At 45.8% G+C, this 19,757-nt stretch overlaps 1 protein-coding gene across 1 annotated transcript; it reads right to left on the bottom strand.

The window, feature by feature from the left end:
- Positions 1-1,565: 1,565 nt before the first annotated feature.
- RGCC (regulator of cell cycle) lies at positions 1,566-15,670 on the bottom strand. The gene is made up of 5 exons (XM_066380830.1): positions 15,412-15,670; positions 14,676-14,861; positions 6,864-6,971; positions 3,889-3,951; positions 1,566-1,954 (listed from the first exon to the last, which is right to left on the bottom strand). Exons 1-5 carry the CDS (start codon positions 15,458-15,460, stop codon positions 1,947-1,949), a joined length of 414 nt encoding a protein of 137 aa, XP_066236927.1. The 5' UTR covers positions 15,461-15,670; the 3' UTR covers positions 1,566-1,946.
- Between the last annotated feature and the right edge of the window lie 4,087 nt (positions 15,671-19,757).

Genomic DNA, 19,757 nt, shown 5'->3' with positions numbered 1-19,757 from the left:
TGGGAGTTAATGCTTCCTGCTCCTCCACCCTTTCTCTCTTTCTCTCTCTCTCTCTCTCTCTCTCTCTCTCTCTCTCTCTCCCTCACTCTCACTCTCTCTCCTCTCTAAAATGAATAAATAAAAAAATAAAAATAAAGGAACGAGGTACTGATTCTTGTACAACATGGATGGACTTTGCAAACTATGGTAAGTGAAAGAAATTGGATGCAAAAGGCCACCTACTGTATGACCCCATTCATATGACAGATATAGATAGTGATGATAGTTGCACAACTCTGTAAATATACTAAAAACCACTGATTTGTATACTTTGAATGGATGATTATTAGGATATGTGAATCATATCTCACTAAAGAAATAATGAAAATAAATGGGTTCAACCCAAAAGCTTTCCCAGAAAGTTGGAGAAAAGAAAAAGTGTTTTAAAAAGACAATTTTGTTTCCCAATGTCCTATAATAACAAATCAAATATAGTATTTCACATTTGAGAACATAAATAAAATTGTAAGTAGGTAAGTTTTTGACTTGTGTCTTGTGGGAACATAAAAATTGAAGTTTTTAAATTACTTGATTTGATGATCAGAATACCTAGTTAATTTAGAGGTTTTTAAACAGAAAATCATAAATTAGAAAATCATGAACTCTCTTGTTGTTACACTTCCCCCCATCCCCTAAAAAAGGCAGGATGGCAGTGGGGTGGCTGAGCATTGGCTTCTCCATGCGAAGCTCACCCTATGGAAGACCTTGCATCCGGACTCTCCGGCTGCTCTGAAGCCAGCTCAATACTGGCACCAAGGCCAGCGCCAGCAACTCTTCCGGAGCACAGAGATTTATAAGAGCGCCAACATTTTGAGGTCTTTTTGCTGCACCAACTTGCCACATATTTAAGTCCTGGGTTATAAGTGGAATTGATATTTCCCTTAAACTGAAGGAGAGAGCCCAGGATACCCAAAAAGATGTCAAGATATGTGGAGAGGAGACCAGAGATAGAAGAGAAATCCAATTCCATCAAAACCACAATCTCCAAATTAAATTTTTTCATTAACCATACATCAACATTTCTCTCTAGAATGCAGAAATGAGCTTCAAAGCAGCATGTTAAGTTTACCATCCTGGTCTGACCAGGTGGTGGTGCCATGGATAGAGCATCAACCTGGGACGCTGGGGACCCAAGGTTGCCAGCTTGAGCATGATATCATAGACATGACCCCATGGTTGCTGGCTTGAGCCCAAAAGTCAATGGCTTGCCAAGGTCGCTGGTTTGAGCAAGGGGTTACTGGCTCAGCTGGAGACCTCCGGTCAAGGCACATATGAGAAAGCAATCAGTGAGCAACTAAAGTGATGCAATGAAGAATTGATGCTTCTCATCTCTCGCTTCCTGTCTTATCTGTCTTTCTCACTCTCTTTTTTTTTTAAAGGTTACCATCTTGTTATCTAGTGCAGTTGGCAGCATCCAAGGTCCTTGTGAGAGGTCAAGAGGCATGTCATTCCCACTAGAATATTATCTGAATGGTACTATACTGAAAGAAATAATAGGAAAAAAAGAAAGCTTCCAAAGTACAGACTCCAGTTCAAATTTTATTTGCATACAAAAATAGAATATAATGAGAAAAGCATATCACTGTTTCCAACTATATATAATTACAAATATTTTCATAAAAGCACTTTAAATTACAGGAAGGCTATGTTTTAAGAGAACATACAATATTAGCATGAGTGGTCTGTTCTAATACGCTGCAAGCAGGTAAACAAAGTTGGTGTCACTATCAGAATTGTGCAGAGACGAGGCCAAAGGCTGGTTTTAGGAGCAGCCTGAGAATGGTCTGGTGGTGGGTGCAAGCCCCTCTCTGGTTCCTCCGGCAGCGAATTCTGTGGCTGATTTTACCAGGTCCTCGGAACGTTTTGAAACTTCTTTATGATGCAAGGACCCAGAGCTTCTCCTGTTCTCACATACCTGCAAATATGACAGATAAGCTTACCAACTCACAAAAGTGTACAATTCATATACTTAACCACTATCTCAGACATGCATCAAAGCAACAAACTTAATGGCAGGCTTCCCACATAATGGGTGTCTGATGAACTGGTACGACTAGTCAGCCGGCTGCAATTTCCATGAAGTAGACAGCCTTGCTACATGGGTCTGATACAAATTGAGCTGCAATTACAAAAATCTCCGTCCTAACAGGCCTTGGTCTTCTGATGTAAGAGGGTACAGTGCGTAAGAAAATGGGCAATCAAGTCTGCAGCTAGAGAACACACAGGACTTCCCACTTCATATTAAGGTCTGTCTGAAACAGTGTTAAGAACAGAGTTATTTTTGAATCACCAGCTTTGGATCCAATTTTTAAGACTTTACCCAGCTGTTTAAGCACAGCGCAGCATCAAATACTTCCTATGGGAATCAAAGGTGGGATCAATGGTTTCGTTAAAAAAGTAAAGGGCTAGGACAAGATTCTCCGAAGAGTAGAGCTGCTGAAATATTTACTCAAAAGCTTTAGCTGGTGCCCTGGCCGGTTGGCTCAGCGGTAGAGCGTCGGCTTGGCGTGCCGGGGACCCGGGTTCAATTCCCAGCCAGGGCACATAGGAGAGGCGCCCATTTGCTTCTCCACCGCCCCCCCTTCCTCTCTGTCTCTCTCTTCCCCTCCCGCAGCCAAGGCTCCATTGGAGCAAAGATGGCCCGGGCGTGGGGATGGCTCCTTGGCCTCTGCCCCAGGCACTAGAGTGGCTCTGGTCGTGGCAGAGCGACGCCCGGGAGGGGCAGAGCATCGCCACCTGGTGGGCAGAGCGTCGCCCCTGGTGGGCGTGCCGGGTGGATCCCGGTCGGGCGCATGCGGGAGTCTGTCTGACTGTCTCTCCTCGTTTCCAGCTTCAGAAAAATACAAAAAAAAAAAAAAAAACTTTAGCTGGTCCTTCTGGCTCCTGCAATCTTGTCCTTTTGATCAGAGTGGTCGATAGAGTTTCCCATCCCTTCTTCTCGACTGCCCCTTGCAGTTATGATCAGGTATCTTCAGTTTCCATCATTTTTGGTCACACAAAGTGGGGTATAATTGTTAACCCTTTGAGTACTATGAACGTTCATGTAAGTCCTCATGCCTCCTGACCATCCAGAGTACAATCGTACAAAAATTTTTATTTTAAAAATGTGTAAGGCAACATTTAAAAAAAAAGCAAATGTATGTTCCTCTTGTTTTCATAAATTGGTTATCAAACAAACATGATTTTAAGTTAATAAAACTGTAATTGGAACTAATTTTATTTTTTGAAAAAAAACTCACACCCAGGGGTCAGCAAGCATGAAAAAAAACCAAACACTATTCAAAGGGTTAACGGAAAAATGGGAAATAAGGTATTACATACTTAACATGAGTTTTTTAGTAATTGGCATGGATCTTTGGTTACAGGGTCTCGCCAAGTCAACTCTGTCTTTTAGGATCCATCTGGCATTCAGACCTCACCACACCCCTGGATCTAACCTGGGAAGGTTTCCCTGACCTGTAGGATGGAATCCTCTGGTTTGTCAGCATAATACATGCATAGCCTATCAGTTCATTTCTTCTCTGAAAAGCTTGGCAGGCCATCGTGATGGTGAAGCTCCAATCCTGCTCTAACGAATATACTACTTTGCTCTCCATTTCTCAAAAAAAATGCCATTGGTTGCTGGTGGCCTGTTCTCGCTGTCTGAAAAGAACACACTCTACTTTAAGGCAAGTTGATTCTCCCAATTTCTTTCTGAGCCCCTAGGGTCCTGTTTGGGAACCTAAAGAGGCCATTTGGTGTAACTCCTGCCCCCAGGCTAGCTGGTAAACATTATAGCACTTTATCAGAGGTGTTCGTTCGTTAGTTAGTTTTCTGTTTGATTTTTTTTAATAACAAGCGTGTACTCACTTGCTAATGTTCTGTCAAGATCAGCAATAAAGTCTTCTAGCTCTTTCGTGTCTCCAAGTTTGGCTGAAAAACAACAGGTGGAGTTCAGTTTCCCCATAGAGAGACAGCTGCGGACTCCATGTTTCCCACAATTACAAGACCCTATTTTACATCTACTTTCAGAGATGTTGGTAAAGATGTGTTGGTCAAATATGTTTGTAAATATGATATATATGTTTGTTCACTTAGCAAGGGTCCCCAAACTTTGCATTGGGTGTGGGGGACAGGCTTTACGCTGGCAAGGTCCTTAGAGCCTAAGGCTTAGTTTTAAGACTAAGCCTTTGCCACCCTTTTAATATTAAGATCTTTTCGACATCCTTCTAATACTAAGATCTTCTCAACACTAAGCTTTTCCTCACACACTTGACTGTTGCATGATGGGGGGTAGTGTACTCTTATGAGGAATCCCATTTATGCCTCAGATAAGTGGCTTTGTATCAGAGACTTCCTTATTTGTATATTGGCTTAAAGGCTTTAATTTCTGCACTATAAGATGAGGCAGACCGGGGGCTCTCTTGCTCAGATTCTGCCATCAGCATTGCAGAGGAGAGGCAGCCAAGATGATGGAGTGCTGAAGGAGAAGCCAGTTTGTGCAGAGAGAAGGAGATGGAGAACAGAGGTGATTATGGCTGGTGGGGCCTTTGATTCTAGGAATACTCGGATGAGTCAGTGGCTTTGAGAGCCCTGAATGGAAAGGGAAGTGTTTTCCCTCTGGGTATATTTCTTGCCCACTGGGTGTGAGCTAGGATTAAAGCTAATGGCCCACCAGTTCTTGGCTCCGTTGTTTCATTACTGTCTATCCGAATCAAATGCGAACCTGCACAGGCCAGGCGGCTATGATGGTGGCCGTGGGTACTGGCTTTACAAGAGGGTCTTATACCAACTCCAACTATCTGTTCCAAAGTTTACTTACAGTCAACTCAGAAACTTACTCTGAAAAGTAGCCTAAATGCTTCTCTCCTCCCCCTCCCCCACCCCAGCCACCTGGAAGAAGAACCTCGTTTCATGGCCTTAAAAATTTGGGTGGGAGGAATGGGAGGGTGCGAGGAACAAGGAAGAAAGAGAAAAGGTTTTGATTATTTGATTGTGTAGGATTTTAGTTATCAGTCAAAAATATTTGGTAAGCATGGCCTCCTGTAGAGTGGACACCCAGATCTGTTCATTTCTGCTGCACTCCTCTCTCGGACACTTTCCTGTCTGTTCTGTCACCTCCGGCCCTCAGAATCTCTCCAGTATGAAGTGAGTGAGGAGCCACTGGTCCTTGTCAAAGTGGCCCAGGGATGGAGACATGAGGCCTCTCTCGTCCCGTCCAGGTGCCAGCAGGAGGTAACGAGTCCTTCTCCTGAGTCTGTTCCCTCTGCGTCCTGAGAGACACACTTTTTTTCCTGTAGACCTTACTGTTTTCTGTGGTGTTCATCATTCCTGCCTTCTCTGAAGTGTGTTATTGGATATTTGTATTAATTAACTCCGGCTGGCTACAAACGGCTCATTGTTCTTGGCTTTTAAAGTCAATTTGCCAGTAGGGCTTTGTTCCCCTCTTTAATTCCTACCTCTTGAGGATCAGGTAACAGATCTGGGCATGTTTTAAGCCATTTTCTAGACTGCTCTGTCTCTCTGAATTCAACAGATCCGTTACAGACGGAGGGCTGGACAATGGCAAAGTCCCTAGCGGCTGCTAATATTGCTGTGCTGACAGAATTTTAAAATGTCTCTTTTGAAAAAGAGGAAAATTCTGCCTTAATGCCACAGTGAGAAAAGTGATGGAATCTTCATATTTCTTTTCAACTATGTTCCATTTTTATTGCATTCTGCAACTATTTTCAGCAAGTATAATGTTTCTTAAAGAAAAAAAAATCCTTTTGTTTTCAAAAGGGCCCTTGTTCTCTATAATAGAACATTCAGCTCTTGAGCTGGGGACATTTTACTAGTTCCAAAAAATAAGAAACTGCTCATGCATCTTTAAAAACTTTTAGGTCTATTAATGTCACAGCAGAGACAGGCTGGAACTGCTCTTTGGAATTGTGTTAGATCATCGCTTATCTCATTACTGATGACCCTATTTAATTGCTAAATTGGTCATCTGAAATCATTGGTTAAATATACTGCTCACAAAAATTAAAATGAATGTGAAGCGATAAAATACCCCCTAATTTTTGTGAGCAGTGTAGTAAATGCAATAAAAAGAATCCTACTTTTTGCAAAGCCTATCTTCTGAGTTTTAAATTCTAGAACAGCCCTGGCCAGCTGGCTCAGTGGTAGAGAGTCAGCCCAACGTGTGGATGTCCCGGGTTTGATTCCTGATCAGGGCACACAGGAAAAGCACTCATCTCCTCCACCCATCCTCCTCCCCCTTTCCCTTCTCTCTCTTTCTCTCTCTCTTTCTTCTCCTCCCACAGCCATGGCTTGATTGGCGGGCGCTGAGGATACTCTGTGGAGCCTCCATCACAGGTGCTAAAAATAGGTCAGTTGTGAGCATGGCTTCAGATCAGCAGAGCATCAGCCCCAGACAGGGTTTACCAGGTAGATCCTGATCAGAGCACATGTGGGAGTCTGTCTCTCTATCTCCCCTTCTCTCACATGAAAAAGAAGGGGAAAAAATTCTAGAATCAGTCATTTAGGGAGAGCACTGTCCACTGCACAGTCCTGAGGACACCACACGAGAGGAAGCAGAGTCTAGAATCTACAAGCTTTCTTTCTCCCTATGGATTTGGTTTTTTGCCCCATACCCTCACCATATATCTGATTTCATTTTCACACAGATCAAAATCCTGAAAAATAACAAATTCCACTTCACACTGTACTGTACTAAGATATTCATCATCCATTTGTTTTGAATTTGGGAAAGACTGCTTAAGAATCAGGGGGAAGAGAGAAGAGACCAAGAAGTGGACGAAAATACAGAAGCAAAGAAACTCTGCTCCCACCAATGAACTCACCTTTCCGAGCAGTGACAGCAGGAGAGAGCAGAGCCGGGGTGGCGTCTGTTGGAGAATTCAGTTTTTCATCACTGAAGCTGAAGCTGTTCCTATAAAGTGAATCTGCGCCTTTCAAGAAAGAAAACATAACTCATTAGGAATGGTTTTCAGTCTATGGTCTGTTGTTACCCAACATCTTATCTCCAAAAGGAGCAAAAGATATAAATATCTAGTAAAGAAAACAGGTTGATTTCTAAATTTTGTATTTATGCCCTAAAGTGATTTGAGGCAGGAGAGTGTGCCTATGTACGTGTGTGTGTGCGTGTGTGTGTCCAATCATACACACCAAAGGCTCTTGCTTCCCTGAAAAAGGCAGGATGTGATGGAGTCATCACGAACCAGACTGGCCTCCTCTGCAACACAGGAGCCCGTTCACTGTCCAGGTGCCTGTCGGATGCCAGGGTGCTTCGGGATCTTAGACATGAGGGATCATCTCTCCTAAAAAATATCCTTTCTACCCTATGGATCCCCTAAAATGTAAACCCAATGTTGGATCCCATGACTTAATAATCTTCCCTGCCTATTCAAGAGAGAATCTTTGTCATGGTTTTACTGAGAACCTACACTCTAAGGATAAGCTAGAGGGTCAAAAACAGAGATCTCTCCTCCTATAGCTTGTCTGTTACAGACACTTCAAGTGACTTCACGGCTCCCTCTGTTGTCAAACCCCCAAAGACCAAAGCGACAGCAAGGTGAAGTCCCAGAAGCGGGGCCACCCTGGGAGTGAAGGAAACCACTCAGCTACTAAATAAGTATGTGGGTGCCCTTGAGCAAGACAGCATCTCCAGGCCTCAGCTTACCCATCAATAAAATGGGAAGGTAGACTAAATAATCCTTCCAGTCCTTTCCAGCTCTGAAATTCTGAGAACCTGTTTCTTTAGTCCTGCCAGCGGAGAGGAAACCAGCCCCCCGCCAGCCAGCCAGGCGGCTGTACACAGAAAGGAGCTGCTGGCGGAGCTGCACCAGCTCGGAGGTTGAAAGGCAGAGCAGACAGCGGAAGCAGGATGTGGCCACTGAGATCACAAGGGAACAGTCTTCCTGGTTAGAACAAAACACAAAGCCAGCCACGGCTGCAGCACAGATGAGCTCTGGGAAGGCTCTTCAGGTGAGAGGGGGAAGCGGAACCATGAGGGCCTGGCCAGCCCCCACGTCTCCATGACAACAGCTCACCTAATCCAGTTACCTGCAGGGCAGGAGGAGGCAAGAGCATCCATCTTTGGTCCCCTTAACTCAAAGTGAACACGGCTAAGTTACAAGAGACATGCCCAGAATAAAAAGGCTTTTCAAAAGCAGAGGTTTCTGGTCCCAAGAGAATTTATCATCATCCTAGAAGGATGCTATCCATGCTCAGGCACCTCACCTGGCCCCATTCCTCCCACCCTCTCCTGCCAGGTGGCCCCTCACCGTCCCATATTCCTGGCCAACGCATCCATCTTGCCCACTTCTGCAGACAGGCCCACCCTCACCATCTTTTCACCTTTCAAAGGTCTAGCTCATGTCACTGAAAAGGACTACGTCACTTTTCAGGGCTACTGAGATTGAGAACACTGGGCCTCTCACATTGGCCCAAAAGTATATTCCTCAGAACTCTCATCCTTTGAACTACGGAATCAACTAAGTTTGGGAAACACTGAGCAGGCTTGGAGATTCCTGTTGTGTATTTCCACTTTCACATTCCTGAGAAGTCCTGTGATAAAGAAAGTCCTATTTCCCAAGTTTACTTGATCATGGGACACTTTTTTGTGGCGTTCCTGTTAATATTTCTGAGGACCCTTGTACTCGGTAGCGCTCCACTTGGCAAGCTCCTTCTGTTTGCTGTGTCAGCTGAGCCCACCGCTAGAGCAGTCTGAGTTTTCTCAAGTGAAAGCCTTCCCCCTACACACAGGAAAGTGGTTTTGTCCCCTGCACACCTACTGTGGAGTGTACTTGTCATCATGCAATAGTCAGGAGAATTGCTACAAAATTGTAAAGGAAAGATGAGGCAAGACGTTGGGGCAGGAAAACCACAAGGGGTCTTGAGGAGGCAGGCCCCGTACGGGTCCAGACTCCTGAGCTAGAAGGGAGCATCATGGCACATTGTCTTTGGCTCTGAAGGACGCCTGAGAGCTTCACCTGGTCCCTGACACAGTGTCCCAAACCCAGACCCTCACTGGCCCAGACCTCAGGGGCCACGCCTCTGCTCTCTATCTCCCAGGGACAGCTGGCCCTGAAGAGCCAGTTTCTCCACCACACCTTATTCCACCCCACCCTGCCCCACAGGCCTTGCCCTGACTGCGGGCTTCGCCTCTATTCTACTTCAACTCTCCAATGATGTTCCATCCACATGTACTTTTCCTTTGGGAAGGGAACACACACACACACACACACACACTAGCTCACATTCTGATACACCGTGATGTTTCTCTCTTTCCATGAGTTCCTGTGCACAATCCGGACCAAACTTGACGCCAGGCTCCAAAATGTTCGACTAGCAAAAGGAAATGAAGCCAAGCATCCTTGAACCAGGATTGCCCACGGTTTGGCTTCATCCTGCAGTGATAGTCTACAAATGTCATTCATGGAAAAGGTGAACAAGACAACCTCAAGAGCCCCAAAGATACAGTGGGCCCAGCAGAAGCCGCCACAGCAAGGACGTGGGGAATAATAAGAGGTCATGTGAAAGCCAGTGACCTTGTGCAACTCACTTCACCTCTGAGCCTTAGTTTCCTCTTTGCAAAAGGGGCATAATAATTTAGGTGCTCCATATACAGTATCTGTGGTTTTCATAATTTTATTCTAAAGTTCCTGGAAAAAATGGAAGATAGAACACCCAGGAGACAAAAGGTTACCAAGAGAATAATAAGAATCAAGATTCTGGGTCCAGGTTTCCTCTTCTTCTTCAGACAGTAGCCAAATTCTTAATGTAAGTTTATTTTCAGAGGTGCTTGAGAAAAAAACCTCCCAAGAACAAACCACCTACACAGAAGTACATCAAACTCTAGACCTCTTTCTACCCTTTATCCAATAAAACTTCATAGTACAGGCTTTTATTAAGCACCTGGAATAAACAACTAGGCATTGTGGTAAATCAAAAAGTGAGCAAAGCCTGACTTCTTGTTCTTTTCACTCCTCTAGAAACTCTATTCCTTGCAAAATAAGTCAGTTAATCTAATAAAATGATAGCAATGTGTCACTGGCTGATAGTATATTAATGTAACATTGCTCCACCCAGATATCAGGTGCTATTAATAGGGGCTTGAGGGGCACATAAGAGTGATGATTTGGGGAACCTTGGCAGGTGGCAAGACTAGATATTTTAAGGCCTTACACCTACTTTAATCAGCTCTAAAGCTCATCTCACAAGCAACTCAAAGCCCCATTCAAACGTCCTTGGCAAGTCAACTTAGTGTGCTGAAGCCAGGAACCTCAAAGTCAGGGACCAAGTTTTCTAAGACAACGTCAGAAGAAATGTAAGCATATTAAATATACAAACATCTAATTTAGGAGCACCAACAGAGCTTGGGAAACTCAGCTGCAAAAACAGAGGCTTGTTTAAAAGGTAGGTGTGTTTTTTCAGTTTAGGGGTGGGGAGAAAGGTAATTTCGGGTTAGCACCAACATTTGCTTGTCCAGAGGGAAGTAAAACCACGACTGAACCTTGCCCAGAGCTCCTGCAAATATAGAACAATCCCACACATTTCAAGCCAGCAAACTATAGTAATTAACTGAGAAAAGGAAAGCCTTGGACCTGTTTCCCTTTTGCCGCAGGGGCTGGGGGTGGTGAGTCTCCTCCTCAATCGGAATTCTGACAGCCTCACTAGAAGTGGGAGAGAGTAAGAAAAAGCCCCTTTCTCAGTTTCACCACTGTTGTCTCAACTTCCTTTCTGGGACTGCTTGGTCCCTCCAGACCACCTCAGAGGGAGACCAATTACCCACCAGCCATTTCTATTGTAATAACAATAGTAGGGCAGCTTAAGAACTCCTAACTCCTCATTCTCTCACAGTTTGAACAAGTTCAGGTTCTAGTCTCAGTGGCTTTTATGCCTGATCATTTGATATGCTACTCATCATGCTGGCATCCAGGGTCCAAAATGTCCCCTCTCCCAGGGTCAAGCTGGACTAGTCTAGGCAAAGAGATACAGACATTCTAGGTCTTGTACATGCTAAGGACACCAATTGCTTGTCCCTTAAAATAGTTCTACAATATCATAACAACCCTAGCATGCACAGTAAACTTCAGACCTTAAACACATTTGAGAAGTCATGATGTGCATTTACAGTTTTGAAAATATTGAGAAAACAATATAGTTTTAAAAATAAGCTTAAACCAAGGATGTTTACACTTCCTGAAGCATCTCTGAGAATTATATTTGAACCACACTGCTCTTTTATTACTGAAGTTAAAATTACTTCCACTATGATGCCCAAGGTCACCTGCTGGAACCCAAGTAGGACAAAGAAACAAGCCTATTTTGATTACCCCCATTTGAATGCCATCCTTAATGCAAAGTTATCTCGCAATTGTTATTTTGGTCCTCTTCACATCTTAGGACTCCCTAAGTGGGAATAGAAAGAAATACTGTATTTCCTCATTAAATATCCGTTCTTCTCTCCTACCTAAGTAACTTGCTTCTTTGGGGGAAGAAGAAATGCCTATTTGTCTCCTGGGGATGCAAGTAATTTAATTATTTAATGAGAAATAGAAAGGTTCTTTAAAAAAAAAATACAGCGGGAACATCTTCAGAGCAATACCTGTACTTCTGTCAAAGTCAAGTGAAAACCAAGGTAACCTTGCTTTAGAGTTGCATATGTTAACGTTGTCATGCAAGATACTGGCTTAAATGTATATGTGATCTATGTGATACAGCATGATCTATGCATTGTTTCCTTGAAAGCATTTTTTCTTAATCATGAGCTTATGCATATTTCTAATTGCACTATTAAATAGCTTCTATGTAATTTTACAGCTAGAGAGCCTGAAACCCACTCATGGCCCAGGGCCCTGACAGCACTTAGCCTGGGCTCCACTGCCCCAGCCAAATGACTACTACTTGAAAGATACACCTTCAAACACAACCACCATTGCTAAACAGGCAGGTGATCTGGGTCCAATGGGTCTTCAATTCTATTCCTGAGGACTTGGCTCCCATTCCAGCCAACCATCCACCATGACACAGCGAGGCCTGAGGGAGAGAGCCCAGGTGGTTCTGCTAGTTTATCAGGAAAATTCAAATAACAATGTCTACCTTATAGAACTGTGGTAGTGACCATATGCAATAACACATTTAAAGCACAGCAAAGAGATCACTATTGGAGGAGCAAATGAATAATCATGGTAATCATAGGAAGGGCTTGGCAAAAGGGGCCCTCTCTTACCATCACTATCTCAGTGCATCTCCTTTTTGGTGGACTAAATTCAGTAGGCTCTGTCTCTCTCAGACATTCTTTTCCACAGAAAAGCATCAAACAGACAAATGAGTATAACAAATGTCCGTGATCAACTCTTGGTGGTAATTAAGATATATATACTATGAAGATATATATACTATGCTTCCTTAAGAAATTACTATTAAGCCTGACCAGGCGGTGGCGCAGTGGATAGAGCATTGGACTGGGATGTGGAAGGACCCAGGTTCGAGACCCTGAGGTCACCAGCTTGAGCGCGGGCTCATCTGGCTTGAGCAAAAGCTCACCAGCTTGGACCCAGGGTCGCTGGCTCCAGCAAGGGGTTACTCAGTCTGCTGAAGGCCCACAATCAAGGCACATATGAGAAAGCAATCAATGAACAACTAAGAAGTAGCAACGCGCAACGAAAAACTAATGATTGATGCCTCTCATCCGTCTCCATTTCTGTCTGTCTGTCCCTGTCTATCCCTCTGACTCTCTCTCTCTGTCTCTGTAAAAAAAAAAAAAAAAAAAAAAAAAAAAAAAAAGAAAGAAAAGAAAAAAGAAATTACTATTAAGATACATATTGTTTCTGCCAAGACTATTTCTAAGCAGTCTTGTGGGGGACAAACTACACATCTGTCAAAAAGACTAATGTCATTGGATCCTTCCTTATACCTTCTCCATTACTTCTCTAAACACCAAACTAAGAGTTACTTTAACAGTTAATGACAAAAGCAGAAGGCAAAATATACACACATACCCTACGGACAACTACATATTTATTCCAAATTTCCCCCCCAAAACCATTCAGAATGTGTTTCAAGTGCCTTCTCTTTGAGGCCCCTGGAAACAGATCCCAGATCTGAAATCCTACCCAGAGGGAGCTGCAGTCGCCCATGAATGGGCGAGCTCAGGCAGCCTTCCAGCCAAATGCAGCTGTGGTTTAGAAAGGAGCTGTTCTTCGCAATGGAGCAGCACTGGACAGGCCGCCCCAGCTTTTTTCCTGTGGAGGAGAGAATGTGTCCCCAATGAATAATTTGCTCCATGCCTCAGTAGAAGGAGACATATTTCAGTTTGGCCACGGATATTGGGACAAATTTCAAAAGTCTTTAGATTTCCCTTTGAAATAAAAAATAAGCAGTCTGGTCATTAGCTATCAAGTTCAAAAATACAAAACAGAAAATTAACAGCACACTACTGCCTTCCCTTTCACCTCAAAGCTGCAATTAGATCTAACCCTTGGGAAAGGATGCCAAAAAAATGTCAGCTAGAACTCAGGTTTCTGAGTCAAACCCAGAAGGGTGGTGAGTGCCCTTTATCCTTTTTCAGGACAGCTCATGTTTAACTCTAGGACTGAGTCTTTGCCCTGTAACAAGGAAGAACTTCAGATTGCCAAAGAAGAGAATTACAAGGAAAGGTCATTGCTTCTGCTTCCAGAGCTGAGGGCAGCAAAAGGAGTGGCATAGATGCTTGTATTCGTCTAGGGAGCATAGTCTCAAGGATAACATAGAATTGTTTCAAGTTCACATTGAAAAACAATAAGTAACCCAGGATTTGAAACCAACAATCACATAATACTGAAAAGTGACCAGATTTGCTGTTTGACACCTAAACAGCTATCCGTTGTCCTTACAGGTATTAGAGTTCCTGGAGAAAGCTGGCTCTCTCCTAAGGCTGTTTAGGACAGAGAGACCCTGGAAGTCACTAGGAAGCATCTCTCTGCCCGTCTGCTCCCTGGCTCCCCATCCAGTCTGTGTGGGCATTCAAAGCCCGCTCTCCCCCCAATGGACCTGCCTAAAGAAGGGGACACTGGAGCTCAGCACTGCCAGGGATTCTTTCAAATCTCTATGTAATAAAGAAGCAAGTCTAGCAATTCAGGGCCGAAAGAAAAGAGCACGAAGTTATTTCAAAAATCCCAAGAACCTTTCCTGGTTTCACAAATGTGTCAGTGTTGTGCCTTCCCATGTCCCCTCCCACCTCCATTCCTGTGGCACTTGCTCCACATCCTCTGAAAAGTGACCGCGGAGAGGGGAGAGATATGAGAATGGAGGAGAGGAGAGGGAACTGTGGCAAGGCTGGAGTCCCAGGAGTCCTGTCCGGCTGAGGTGAGAAAAGCTGCTTAAACCTGCCTGCCCCGTGACACCCCAGGCGGCAGGTAGACCAGCTAGTTAAGAGCCTTCCCACGGCTGTCCTCGGTTTCTTGCCTCTGCTGGACTTCCCGCCCTGGTGACCCAACTTTCCCAGCGTCCTAGAGACTGCCCTGAGCTGCAGGGCTTACTTTGCTCGGCCCCACCCGAACCTTCACAGATACTCAAACTGGGCCCGGCGCCCAGAGCGCTCGGCAGTGGAGGGGCGAGGGGAGTCCCCAGAGCTCGGGGCCCCTCCCCGGGGGGGGGGGCACTCTTACTCTCGGAGTCGCTGAAGCCGCTGCTGTCGCTGACACTGGCGCTGCTCCGCCGCTTCATGCGCTCCAGATGCTCCTCGTAGTGGAAGTGGCGCTCGTGGAACGGCGACGCGAAGTCGGCCAGCACCGCGTCAAACTCGCACAGCGCGTCCGACAGGTCCCCGGCGGCCGCGGAGTCCAAGGCCGGGGCTGGGGCGGGAAGCGAGGGCTCAGATGATGCGGACCGGGTGGCCACCCCGTCCCGCCTGCTGGGAGCTGCCGCCAGTCCCCAGAATGACTTAACATTCACTGCGCGCTCCCCAAGTGACAGCCACGCGGTCGCCGCCGTTGCCTCTTATCTTTTAATGATCTCAACCACCCTCTGAAGCCCGGCCGGTTATCGCGCCCGTTGTGGAAATAAGGAAACAGCCTTGGCGGGTAAAGCTGCGAGCCAAAGGCCACCTTGCTAACGCCCACGGCGGAACTCTCCCACGCGCTGCCGGCTACGTGTCCCCACGCTTGCCCCCCCGGGGGCGTGTGCCCACCCGGTGGCGGTGGGAAAACGGAGTCAGAAGGCGCCCGTTTAGCGTTGGGCTCGGACCCCAGCCCTGCGTGGGGAGGGAAGCTGACCTCGCCAAAGGCAGGCTCCTGCGGTGAGGATGGAGCGGAGACCGGGTGTAAGGGACCACCAGGCATCGCCCTTCTCCTCTCCCCACCCCGCCACCTGTCTGCCCAGGGCTTTAAGGGGACCCCCAGTTACCTGCGGCCGCCGAGGCTGCGGGGCTACCCTGCGCTGCGGGCGGCTTCATGGGCGGGCTCGGCCCGACGCGCGTGGCACAGGTATCCCGCGAGGTGCCGGCCCGGGGACCGTGGGATGCTCACAATGACACGAGGCTGCCCGGTGTCGCTCTCCCGCCCGCGCTCCGGCTCTGCTGGTCGCCTTAGCCCGGCCGCGCTCCCGCCGCGCCTCTCCCAGGACTGTGTGCTCGCGAGCGCTTCCACAGCCGCGGCCACCGCAGCCCCGCGATCTTATAGCCGCCGGCGGGGGCGGGGCGGGCGGGCGGGGCCGCCGGGTGGGTCCCTGCGCCGCGCGGGGGACGCCCCTGTCCCCAGGCACCGCCCTCGCCACGCGCCCGCCGGAGAACCGCAGTGACTAGGAACGGCCGGAGCCCAGGTTACTGCCCCAAATATTTACCCGGCGCTTTCCCCACGCGCCCTGACAACCCGACCCACTAAAGTGTCTTTGGCGTCACCAGAGCCGCAAAGAGTTTACCATTCAGCTGGAGCGCCGCTGCTGCTCGCCGTGTGCCCTGAACCCACCCACTCGAGCCTCATTTTCCTAATCTGTGAAATGGAAATGCTGAGCCTCCGGGTTTGCTGTAATGAATAAAGTAGCCGAAAACCGCGGGAGGCCCAGAGAGAGTCTCCCGCGCGTCCCCACCTCACTTCCCCAAGGGACTTCAGAGTTGTGGGTGGAGAGGTGGACGCAAGAGGGACAGAAATCAGTGGAGCCCACGCGTTTACGAACCTTAATTGCTCCCAGCCCGGAGTGCGGGCCCTGACTGCAGCCCTGGGCGTCCCCGCCAGCCCAACTTTATTCGGGAGGAGGCTGTGGTAAAAATGACTGCGTAGGTGCAGAGAGTACCTGGCGCCTCTCCGAATCCACACTAATGGGCCACCCTGCCCAGCTGCCTGGCGGGAGGCCAGGCGTGGCTGTGAATGACTTCTCTTGTGCTGCCCAAAGCGGTAGCCACTCGCCACAGATGGCTATTTAAATGTGAAGTAATTTAAATAGGATAAAATGAAATTCAGTTTCTCAGTCTCACTAGACACGTATCAAGGGCTCAACAGCCATCATCACTAAAAACTCTGCTGTAAGACACTGCTAAGGTCCCACAGGGTTGGCCTCGTGAAAAGCGAGGCGTCTTAAACTGGTTATCAAGGGCCCTCAAGGTCGGATCTTGGCATGCACCATTTTCAGCCCCACAGGCAACCCTGAGAAGTGGAATTCCTGCTTCTGTTTTACAGGTGAGGAAACTGAGGCACGGAGAGGTTAAGTAGCCTGCCTGTCAGGTACTAATGGAAAGGGTTTCAGAGCCGCTTTGGGCTTCACCACACCCTTCCTTCCTCCACAGTGTAGGTGAAGAACTGAGCAGACAGGAGGAAGAGGCTCCAAAGAAGGAAGCAGATAACCTGGGTCCTTACAGAACAAAGAGAAGCATGTGCGTCTTTCATTTTACCTCTTTCTTTTCTTCCTTTTTCCACCCTCTTTTTGAAATTATTTTTTCCTCTTCTGCATGCTCTTTGACGTGTGCAGGCACCCACTGCTGATGCCCTGGGCTAGCAGAACAGCGACCAATCTGGCAGCTGAGACCAAGGAGTTGCCTTCCAAATGCAGCTGGGCCAAGGATGGGTGCAGGGTAGTGTACATCCCAGCCCAGGTCTTGCATGGTGGCTCAGGGTCTCCGTTAGCTGGAGAATCAGCCAAGCAGATTTTCAAAACAGTCTACAAAACAGCTCCAGTTTTTAGCAGCCACATCAATTTACTGAGTTGGTGACAAGCAGGATCATGTCATCTCCACCAGAAGAGATGGCTGGTTGTTGTCGTGTGCACCCCCATTGTAAGAGAACCAACCCAAGCATTGGGGCGATGGCTGGGCAAGAGGCCTCAACTCAGTGTTAGCTCCTCTAGGGTGGGTGTCACTTTGGTTATGGAGGACTACTCTCTCTCTTTTCTAATTATTATTTTCATATGCAGGAAAATACAGAAAATTGCATAATAGCAATTATATAGTGGTGACTATGTAGTCACCACTGAGAATTAACACTAACATTTTGTTAATTTTGCTTCAGATATTTTTTAAGGTATAACTTATATACAACAAAGTATGCAAATCTTGAGTGTATAGTTTGGTAAATGTTGACCTGTGTAATTACCATCCAGGTCAAGATGTAGTATTTTATCTTCACCCCAGAAGGGCCCTTATTCTACTTTCCAGTCAATGGAACCCCATCAGTAACGCCTATTCTGAGTTCTGTAACCAAGGATTAGTTTGCTAATTCCTTAAACAAAATAATGTATGTATTTTTTCATATCTGGTTTCTTTTGCGGAACATAATGTTCATGAGATTCATGCATGTTGTTGTGGTATTAATCCACCCTCCTGCTGGCGGATGTTTAAGCTGTTATTTTGTTATTCTTGCTGTTGGTGGTGGTGGTGGTGCTATTTTTACTTGAAGTAGTGGGGGAGTGAGTCTTCTTGTACCTGCCTCTTTGTTTACATCAGTGGTGGTCAACCTGGTCCCTACCACCCACTAGTGGGCGTTCCAGCTTTCATGGTGGGCAGTAGCGGAGCAACCAAAGTATAAATAAAAAGATAGATTTAACTATAGTAAGTTGTTTTATAAAGATTTATTCTGCCAAACTTAGCAAAAATCTGACATAAAGTACTTGGTAAGTAATTATTATTATATGCTTTAACTTGCTGTAACTCTGCTTTATAAATTTTATAAAGTAAAGTTACTTCTCTACTTTATAAATCACCATTACTGTGGAACCAGTGGACGGTTAGAAAATTTTACTATTAACAGAGATACAAAAGTGGGCGGTAGGTATAAAAAGGTTGACTACCCCTGGTATACATGATCAAGAGTCCCTAGGCTATATGTCTAGAAGTACAATAATCAAATTGCTTTAATTATATGTAATCATTGACTAATACAATAAAGCTGCTATGAACATCCTTGTGCTTTTCTTTTCTTTTTTTTTTTCAGAGACAGAGAGAAAATCAGAGGGAAGGATAGACAGGGACAGACAAATAGGAATGGAGAGAGATGAGAAGCATCAATCATCAGTTTTTCGTTGTGAGACCTTAGTTGTTCATTGATTGTTTTCTCATATGTGCCTTGACCGCGGGCCTTCAGCAGACTGAGTAACCCCTTGCTCGCGCCAGCGACCTTGGATCCAACCTGGTGAGCTTTTGCTCAAACCAGATGAGCCCTCACTCAAGCTGGCGACTTCGGGGTCTCGAACCTGGGTCCTCTGCATCCCAGTCCGATGCTCTGTCCACTGTGCCACCGCCTGGTCAGGCTATGCTTAGCTTTTAAAGACACCATTTTCTGGAGTGGTTGAATGAATTTACACTTCCACCAATGTATAAGAATTCCAGTTGCTCCGTATTTGTGTCAGCATATATTGCCAGACTTGCTAATTTGAGCCATTTCAGTGAGTGTATACTGACATCTTACTGTAGTTTTGTTTTTCCTTTTTCCTGTGGCTTTTATATACATTTCCCTAAAAAAAGGAATTAAATTGACCACTTTGGCATGTGCTTCAAATATTCCTTAATAAGAGAAATTTGAACAATACAGATAAAGTTGAAATCCCTTTTTTCATAATTCCCAGTCCTGTATCCCTCCCTCCCTCCCTCTTCAGAGACAATCATTATCATGAATCTGTCAGTACCCTAGTAGTCCATGTTTTTGTGCCTAACTGTATTTATATTTACATAAACTATACTATTTATATAACTACCTTTATGTTGCAATATGTTTTGTTTTCAACCAACATTGTTTTTACATATGTTGATACATACAGATCTAGTTTATTCATTTTTTTCTGCCAAGTAGAATTCTACTGCATGACAACTGCACAGTTTGTTTACCCACTTCTCAGTTGACAGACAAGTAGGTTGTTTCCAATATTTCTCTATCACAAACAATGCTACAGTTATCCTGTTACTTGTCTCTTAGTGCACACATGAGTCCACCTCTGTGTTCCTCTGGATTCCCTCCCTAGAACTTGACAAAAGGCAAAGTTAAACCCTTAGTCCCTTGAGCTTTCTGGCTGGGTTCCATTTTTTATTCCAGAGCCTCCTAATAGTCCACAGCTACCTAACCATAGTGACAAAGATGATTAGTGCTGTCACTATTCAAGTGTGACCTTGTCCCTCCCTAAGGAGGTTGGGAATGGTGTCCTTCACCAGCCCAGAAACTAAATTAACCATACATCCTTACACTGGGATCTATACACATTTCAGGCTCTAGAAGGTCATTGGATACACAGGTTTCCTTCCAGAAAAAGACTTGAGGTAGATTTTGATTTTG

This window comes from Saccopteryx leptura, chromosome 4, assembly GCF_036850995.1.
Source record: "Saccopteryx leptura isolate mSacLep1 chromosome 4, mSacLep1_pri_phased_curated, whole genome shotgun sequence".
Taxonomy (NCBI): Eukaryota; Metazoa; Chordata; class Mammalia; order Chiroptera; family Emballonuridae; genus Saccopteryx; species Saccopteryx leptura.
The sequence above is the reverse complement of the archived record's forward strand: the minus strand, read 5'-3'. Positions and strand labels throughout refer to the sequence as shown.